Source organism: Nannobrachium achirus (assembly GCF_963921795.1).
Source record: "Nannobrachium achirus genome assembly, chromosome: 1".
NCBI lineage: Eukaryota > Metazoa > Chordata > Actinopteri > Myctophiformes > Myctophidae > Nannobrachium > Nannobrachium achirus.
The window spans coordinates 24,397,507-24,407,450 of NC_137810.1; the positions used below are offsets into that span (position 1 = coordinate 24,397,507).

General features: G+C 41.1%; 1 protein-coding gene across 1 annotated transcript; it reads left to right on the top strand.

The window, feature by feature from the left end:
- Positions 1–964: 964 nt before the first annotated feature.
- On the top strand, positions 965–3,992 carry LOC308286664 (serine/threonine-protein kinase NIM1; the record flags this gene model as incomplete). The annotated part of the gene is made up of 4 exons (XM_080727760.1): positions 965–1,070; positions 1,488–1,769; positions 2,661–2,929; positions 3,243–3,992. The coding sequence occupies 4 exons, from the start codon at positions 965–967 to the stop codon at positions 3,990–3,992; spliced, it is 1,407 nt and encodes a 468-aa protein (XP_080583886.1).
- Between the last annotated feature and the right edge of the window lie 5,952 nt (positions 3,993–9,944).

Sequence of the window (9,944 nt, forward strand, 5' to 3'; positions counted from 1 at the left end):
ATTTGATTTGTGCAGGGCTGATCAGATTGTAAATACCAATAAATCATCCTTAACCCATAAATTCAATTAATTCTTTCAATGGATGAAAATCTTGTTTTATTTGATGGCCTTCCTGCCCTGGCATTTGGCATTCGTGCCCTCAAAAAATGGACAACACCAAAGGCCAAGTGGCCTTGCCCCTAAAATGATGAAATTGCAGGCCTGGTTCCAATGTATTATTGACCTATCTCATATATGCATCTTACAATATAGTCTATAGTCAAATGCAGTTTATATTTGTTTAACACATCATCAGGCGGTTCTTTTTATCATGTTATGTCAGTAACCTAGTTAGCAAATCATCAGAGTTCTATAATTAGCATCCTGAACTAACCCAGTAATGTCTAAAAGCAGAGCCATAATCCTTACCGGTATTGACTGACAAAGATTTGTGGCTTAAATCATCTGCCCAAGGTCTAACAGGTGCTATCGGTAACCCATTCTGAAGGAAGAAAAATAGCAAACTTACAATAGACACTACACAGAAATTCAACATTGAGTCGTGTTGTGTTGCCTTGCTTAACTAATTAATCACTTGTCCATGTTTTCCCTCATAGTATGGGTCATACTAGCCCACACTAAGGCATTCTTAAGTCAATAGGCAGTGAAAGTCAATAGGATTACTAATGGAGTCTAATCTCATTACCACTGTCTTGTAGTCAGAGTAGACACCCTGCCGTCAGCACCGGCACCACTAACCTAGTTCAAGAGTCCTTGTTTACATCCACTGATTCATTACTGAATAGTAAAGCAACACATGTATTTGTAACAATAAAATAATGGACCATAACTGACCTTTCTTTCCATGACAGTAGTATTTATTTGGCATTTTATGATGAAGACAGACAAGACGCTATTTTACACTGATGCCTTGCCAGCATTCCAATTTAGCTGCTTCTAATCATTAGGGGTTAGGGTTAGGGTTATGCCACCCTACTCTGCCCCTGAACTCTTTAAGAACAGTGGCTACATTGTTCAGACATCTGGGCCTTTCCTCTTCTTCACGGTGACAGCTACCATGCCTTTCCATGGTAGGCTGGAAAGGGCAGCTGAAGAAGACCTTAGGGGTCGAAACGTATATCTTCTTGCTGTTTGCTAAATAAAATAATTGGAGCTACAGAGAAAGTGAGTGCGAGCTATTTTGTTTCTTTCTAGTACTACTGCACTGTCAGTTTTTAGCTCAGCACCAAGAACAGGAGGATGTGCGTTACTTTTTCTCTAAAGGCTGGAAAGGGCACACATACATTACTACTGTATATTTTGTACAATCTTCAAAGAAACCGTTATACTTAGGAAAGTAGGTAAATAAAATCATTGATATATTGTATTATTTAACATTTATTTTCATTAATGGATTTACATAAGATTGGAATATTTGTTTAACAATGTCATTATTTTAACCATTTTAACTTGTTTCTTTCAAGTCATCAAAAAACGTCTATGGCCAGAATGCGAAGAGAACCTAAAATCGAAGCCTAAGACTCTGCCAGTGGACGAGTCTACCAAATCCCTGCCATCCCTGGCTGTTGCCTGCACTGTCCCACAGCTGGTGTACTCGGAGAGAATGAAACAGTCACCGCTTGAGAAGGTTGTCTATGACATGGCCCACAACCAGAGGGTCATCAACGACTTAACACTGGGCCGGAGGATCAGCTTCTATGAGTTACGAGGGGAGATAGGACAAGGCAACTTTTCTCATGTCAGACTGGGTGTTCACACGTTGACTAAAGGTGAGGTCCTGTGCAGTAAAATCTGTGTTAATTTAACCCTGAGAGTGCGCAAATAGAACCAAATAATGGACCCTTCCAGGTCCATTTGGTTACATTTGGAAACCATTTGATTATAAATGGATACATTTACACAACTCAAAAAGTTTTTAATTCACACATAGTGCAATGTATCCTTCTTTCATCCATTCATCCATTAATTCATCCTGAAACTGATTCATTTTGGATAGTTTACCCATATTCTGCATCTAGCTATCTAAAATATTCATACTTGGCATTCCTCAATAGTCTCCTCTGCCACACAATAAGTGACTCCAGGGGGATATTAGGTCTAGGTGAATACACATGCCAGTGGATATGGGGTGGTCGCCTAGATAAGCCCTGCTGATCAGCGCAGATCCTCCCCACCCCCAGCATTGAATTAATGTCATGTTTCTTGGTGTTCACTTTAATTTCTGTTGAGATACTCTTTGGAAAACAACACCCTGGACAGGGAGTTTATGTACGTGTCTGTGCGTAGATGTATGAGCGTGTGCCTGTGTGTGTGCGTGTGTGCGTGAGTGCATGCGTGCGTGTGTGTGTGTGTGTGTGTTCGTTCGTGTTTGTGCTCACATGCCGGGGGGATATTCTTCTTTTAGGCACATTTTTAACATGCCTTAAATAATACTGCTGCAGACCTTCTCAAGATTATGCCAGATGTTATGTGTGATGGTTTACTGCCTTCTCTCTCTCTCTCTCTCTCTCTCTCTCTCTCTCTCTCTCTCTCTCTCTCTCTCTCTCTCTCTCTCTCTCTCATAGTGAGTCCCTGTAACCCGATCTTGACCTCTGAACATTTTTACCTGTTTAACCTCTCACTGACGCTCAGCTTAATCCTCTTCTTGTCTCCTTTGTCAGAGAGGGTAGCCGTCAAGGTCATGGACAAGATGCGCCTGGACAAGAAGTGCCAGTCCTTGTTCGCCTCAGAGATCAGCTGCATGGAAAAGCTGTGTCACCCCAATGTGGTGCGGCTCTATGAGGTCATTGAGACTAGCACAAAGTTGTACTTGGTGATGGAGTATGGAAATGGTGGGGACTTATACTCACGTGTCAAGGTTGGGGGGAAGCTCACTGACATGGAGGCCAAAAAGATCTTTGCCCAGGTCATCGCTGCTGTTAAGTACATGGTGAGTTCTGATCAAATGCTGACAACACCTTCAGTTGACCCCTTTCACAACACTTTCACAACACTTCACTTTACCAATTAGGCTTTGATTTGGGAAGTTTGATACATTTTGTCATTGCTGTGAATGAAAGTGACTTTTGCACTCTATTTCTGTGAGCAAGATGCTCTAGCAACAGTTCTTGTCAATAACTATTACATTTCATTATAAACGTATTTACCTCCAGATACCTATTATTACTTAGTAGTCATTTGCTCATAGTTACCGGTATACAGTATCAAATCTTAATCAAGCATCTTCCAATTTTTTGTTCTAGCATGACAATAACATCGTCCACCGAGACCTAAAGGCAGAGAATGTCTTCTATACCACTTGCCACTGCGTCAAGGTGGGAGACTTCGGTTTCAGCACAGAGAGCAGCCCCACTGAGGTCCTCCATTCCTTCCGCGGCTCGCCACCCTACTCTGCCCCAGAACTCTTTAAGAACAATGGCTACATTGGCCGTTACTCAGACATCTGGGCCTTGGGCATTCTCCTCTTCTTCACGGTGACAGCTACCTTGCCTTTCCATGAAGATAGCATGGGTAGGCTGAAGCGCTGCATTCTCCAAGGGACCTACAGTATCCCTCCCTATGTGCCTGAGCAGTGCCAGCTGCTGATTAAAGGCATGCTGCATCTCATGCCTGCTGAGCGTGCTTCTCTTTCCCAGATTATAAGTAGTAGTTGGCTCAAAGGGATCGATTACCCGCTGCCTTATGCCTCCCTGCCACAGTCCCCAGCCCACTTAATCCAGACATCCCAGACTCTGTGTTTGGAGGAGCAGGAGGCGAAGCTTTCCCTGTCAAATGTTGGCGTCTCTGCGGCCCATTTACAAAATAACACTTGTTGGGACTGCCGGAGCCCGCTGACAGGGACCTACCGAATATTCCTCCACCGGGCCCAGAGGAGGAGGTCAGGGGAGTTGGTAGGTTTCTCAGCCCTTGACCCTGAAGAATATGGAACACAGAGTAGCTGTTCTGCCGCTTTGGACAACCACAACCCCACTGCTGTTTGTGTTATACTATAGAAATGTGCTTACTTACGGTAGCTCCTGTAATAAACACACACACACACACACACACACACACACACACACACACACACACACACACACACACACACACACACACACACACACACACACACACACACACACACACACCTATTTTACACACACTTTGAATGGTCAATACATTCTGCATTCACTCAAGGAGCTGGAGTGAGCAAGTGAATCCCCAGTCAGCTCATTATTTATAAAAGGATGGTGCATAGCGCCATCCTGTGCTGAGGACAGGCTGTTGTGCAATATGGAGCTGTACTGGTGGACATGAGAGAAAGGGCCGATACGTACTCCACTTTTAGAGCCGAATTTATTTCGGTTCGGGGAGTCACAAAATCTTGGCAGCACCGAACAGCCGAATTAATGACGGTACCTACCGTCCCCGAACCTCTGAATGACGTCATAGTGTAGTTTAGACAGAGACGAACTGAAATAATTTTGGCTCTGAAAGTGGAGTAAAAGGTTGGGGTCAGGGTTAGTTCGTTTCTTCTCTATCCTTTAAGTCTGTCTCATCTTGGAGGACTGGGCTGATCTCTGTAATTAGCTGCTGTGGTTTGTTGGGCTGATTACATCACCTGCTTTAACTCAGCAAAATGACCTTAACTGATGCAAAGGATCAATATCTTTCTCTGCTTCTCCCTGTACTGCTTTGTCAGAACATACTTCTATCGCACACTTGCTCCACAGGTGGATAATATCTATAACTGATATGCTGAGGAATCTTTTTGATCATATATAAATGAATATATGGAAGGCCATGTGAAAATGGTTCCTAGAAAGTAAGGCATTGTGCAAAAGTACATTTGAGTAAGCCTTCTGATTGATTGATGGATGGGTTGAAATGCAGTGGGTTAAATTGGGAAAACCCAAATGCAATCATGTTAAAAGGACCATATCCGCTGTGGATATTGTGCATTCATGGCTTCAGCCATGTATACAGTTTTCTGTTAATGGATTTAGATTTTGTTTACTGATACTCCTTAGTCATTCGAGTCATTCCAGTTACCGAACTTAGCTGAATACTTGAGTCAGCAATTCATTCAAGCATTAAGAAAAACCCACAACTACTTAACTATAACATAAAATACCGTAAACATTCAGTGCACAGTGTATTAACAGCAGTTATATATATTGCATTTGGGGATGGGGTATTTGTTTGGGAGGGGAGGGGAGGGGAGGGGCGTTATGAGTTCAGTAGCTCAACGGGTGTCCTGGGTGTAAGGAATTACCTGTGTGAGGCCTGTTTGTGGAGATGGCTTTAGCGGCATACCCCTGAGCGGCATAGCTCAGGGGTAGAGAAACCGTTATTAGAGCACGAAGGGTTCCCAGTTCGAATCCGGGCTCCCCCTGAGTTAATGTCGAAGAGTCCTTGAGCAAGACTCTGAACCCCTAATTGCTCCCGGTGAGTAGGTTGGTGCCTTGCATGGTTTCCTCTGCCACCTGTGTATGAATGAGTGCGAGAATGGGTGAATGTAATGCACAATCTATGTAAAGCGCCTTGGATAAAAGCGCTATATAAATGCACCATTTACAAAAATGCCTTAATTGAATAGCCTAATTGAATAACAAGTAGGTTCAAGATTCAAGGTTGTACTTTATTGTTATGTCTTTTGTACATAAGAGTAAACTGTATTTTCTTTAGGCAATGCAGTAAGTAAAACTGTTGTGTACTTTATAATTCCAGTCCAGTTGTGTTATATAACACAGATTGTTCAATCCACACATGCAGGGTCTTCCTCATAGGCTATTAGGTCAGAAGAAAATAACCCTTGTGCACTCAGTAGCATTACATTGTTGAATGACATATTCTTACCTGAAATACCGTAATAAAAACATGTTTTCAGACTATCAATGTTTCTAATTTCTCTGATCATAGTCTTATTAGCACAGGCAGTTTTGCATTCTTCCAGCAGGAGGCGTGGTGTCATAGGATTTGAATGATGACCTCTGTTCCAAGCTGAAATGTTGAGTTCTCCAAAAACAAAAATAGTGTAAATAGCAGATGCAACAAATTGTTAGTTTGTAGATTAGTAGATTTGTAGATTAGTTTGTAGACTTTTTTCTCTATTTTTAAAATAGGCTTAAGTGGTTAATTCTTAATGTACTTTTTCCATTCCTAGAAATGTAGTCGAGTCAAAAGTAGGCCTTCAATATTTGTCTTTGAAATATAGTGAAGTGAAACAAGTCATCTAAAATACAAATAGACTACAGATACTCAAAGAATTCACTTAACTGCATTACTACAAATGTACTTTGCTGTCCAACACTGGCTCCAAGCCAGAGCAGAAAGCAGAGCCAGATCTTTTACAGGCTTGGAAGGAACATGATTTATATTGTATTAGAGTTGCGTGTCAACCAACTCAAAATGTTTTCCACAGAACATCCCCTGTACAGTAGGTCAGTTTGGTGGAATGTGGAAAAGGCACCACAGTTCATGGATAATTCTCGGATGTTATGTAACAAGCTATTACTATAGTCACTCCCACATCTTTTCTTTTCTTTGTTAAGATTGTTTTGGGCTTTATTGATAGATTGCAGTGGACTGACAGGAAACAGGGAGAGAGAGATGGGGGGGGATCGGGAGTCGATCCCGCGACACGTTGTCAGGCTACATCAACAGCCCCCACATCTTGAAAAGGTACTGGGTTGAGAAACGGCAAGGGTGAACTTACATGATACTACCGTATTTTATTGGCAGCAAAGATATAATAGAGAAAAACATGTTTCAGGCCACAGGTCATCTTTTTCTTTTAAACCCCATTTGGTTCCCTCAGGGCTCTATGCTGTGTATTTTCTCATTGTTTTTTCTTGACTCCCCCCTTCTTTCTTTCTTTTTAAATGTTTTTATCCCACGATTGTGCAACCCATTTTTCACCCGATGTCAATTATCTAATTATTATTATCTAATCCTGCGGGCGCTATATACACTCCCTCTGCCAACCTGGTGAGACGGACTGACCTCATGCTTCCTTTTATACACGAGGAGTCCAAGTCGCTTCTTTTCACCTGACAGGAGGGAGTTTCCCCAGTTGGACGTAGCATGTGGAAGGAACACATTATTCCAACCAGTTCCTTTCCCCTCCATCAGGTGCCCCGGCTGGCCAGGGTACCTAACCTCGGAGACACGGGGAGAACATGCAAACTCCACACAGAAAGATCCTTTTGCCAACCCCCCTACTGTGTAGGGTATGGGCACTGATGACACGGTTCCAGGGCACACGGTTACACGGTTCCAGGGCGTCCCCAGCAAAATGATTATATGAAAATGAAATGAAAAATTATATAGCATCAAAATCAGTTTATTTAACCACTTTAATGGTGAATGATGAGTTTCATGATATAAGACTGTAAGGCATTTATATACTGTAGGGTATTTTTATAGTTTCTTTGATTATTTTGTCTTGTGCAATGAGCTGGTATAGATTGAGTGGCTGTGACCACACCTGAATATACTGTATCCAAATGCACTTATCTTATTATAAATGTGATTCCCTCAGGAGTAAACAGCCTGTGATCACAGGTGCCATTTACGATCACTTTCCCCTTTGGTGCCAATTTCTGATGCCGACACTATGCCTGTTTCCACATGCACGCTCCTGTTTCATTCTGTATTACTGTGCTGTACCCGCCGTTATATCTATAACCATTTAAAACAGGAATGTGGACACACCTCATGTGCCCTGTGTGGGCAAGAAACAAGGGAAGCTGGGGTGAGGGAAATACAGAGAAATAGATAGCCTAACAAGTTTATATGGGAGGACTTTGTTGTTACCGTCAACAAAAGATTCAAGAATGAGTTCTAACTTGACTTTAAGTACTGTTAATGAATATATTGGGCCTGTTTTGACTCAATAACACACTGCTGTGTAAATCTCTCTGGCAGTTGTTTCATTTTAACTTGCGGAAATATTTAAATATTTCAACTGATTAGCCTATAGAATAATGAAGAAAGAAAGCAATTGCCATTTCTTACCAATTGCACAAGGGTTTCCTTGCGTCACTGAGACACAAGGAAAACAATTAAGCCTTCTCAGAAGAAAGGTTTTGAAAGTTAATTCAAATTAAAAAATAATATACCAAAGTGAAGAATTTGCCTCCTAGGAAGGTCCAAGATGCACGTCCCACTGGGAGGAGACCCCGTGGCAGATGGAAGGATAATACTGTATCTCCACACTGGCCTGGGAACGCCTTGGTATACTCCCGGCCGGAAGGAGTGGAGGAAGTAGCTCAGGATAGGGAACTCTGGAAATCCCAGTTGGAACTGTTACCCCTGCGACCCGATTCCGGATAAGCGGTTGAAGATGGATGGACGGATGGATTGGATTCTTGGTCTACTCTAGAGTCTAGACTATTATAATATCTACACTTATATTTCAGGGTCCAGAGTGGTTGATATCATAGCTGAGCAGTCACCCACAAACCTTCCTTAAAATTCTTATATGAATAGGAGAGAAGAAAAAGCATGCCTTTAGGTGAAGTTGAAATAAAAAGGAGGTCTGTTTCTGCACATTCAATTACACAGTCAACTACACAATTACACAGTTCATTTCAGCTTTTGGTTTTTAATCAGAATGACAGTTTTAATATCTGCAAGACCTTTGATTGGTATTTTTTGGAGCAAGACAGGGAAAAGAATCTGCTTTGATCGTTACACCAAATGCTTGATCCGACCTACAGTCAATAACTAATAACTAACTAAAACAAACAGAAGCAGCCTCCATTTCATTTGAATATAGCAATATAGAAAGACCATTTCTATTATGAATCCATCAAAAGGCCAATGCTTACAAACCTTCTAGACGTGTGTTGTTGTTTTTTTGTGTGTCACATTGAGCTGTGTTTTGAGCTTGTAGATCTGCTATTTCTGGCTAATGTTCCCTCCAGAATATGAATGTCGGGGTTCAAGTGGTTAATTCTGGCCAAACTGTATTTCTGGTAAACCGAAAATGTCTTTGAATCATTGCTCAATCCCAAAACTAATATTTCACCCCTGATTCATTTTGGCATAATCACACTTTCACATTCATGGCCGGGCATTAACTCCAAAGCTCCAGTGAAAACATGTCCATATCCCTCTACATAAGTGCATTTGGCAACTACATGTGTTCAGGTCATAAAACTTGATGAAACGATTAACTGCCTTTCCTAATGTGGACACTTTCCAGGAACTAAATGGGACTATAAGGAACTCAACATAATTATTTTATAGCCTTTTAGGTGAAAAACAGGAAAGTAGAAGCTTATTTTGTGGACATTCTTTGATTTGATTAGACGTCATAAAAGAAAAATATCAGAGAAATGTCAAGGATATACAGTAAACCCAACAAAGTTGTGAGACTTATTTCCATTGTGGTCTTTGGTCTGAGACAGTCAATTAAAAACAAAATACAGGCTAAAACTTTAACTTCATACAAATGGACAGATGTTACAATGATAACACTCATTGGAGAGAACTCATGGGAACTGACATATTGTGGTTAACAAGGCACTTGCTTAGACTAATGATGACTATTTTAGTCATCATTTCATCAGAACTTAGGCTGGCTCAGCCATAGTTTATATTACAGTAGAAACAACAAAGTGTGCCTAAGTACTGTATAAAATACTGCCTTGGATCCACAAATTATCAAATATTATTTAATCCTATTTTCTTTTCCAGGTGAGAAAAGCCAATTTCTTGTTGTAGTTTCAATTTGTGCAAATTGCATGTAGTTTTCAGTGTATTAAATGTATATAGATTAGTGTTATTTGTCAATATGTACAAACATGTTTAATAAAGAGTTATGGTGCTGCTGGGAATGTGTCAAATAAATAATATACAAATGACTGCACAAAAAGGAATCAGATCCAGAGAGAGAGAGAAATAACAGGGTGGAACGAGAAGTCAATTCACACTCTCATTCAGTACCTGCAATGAAT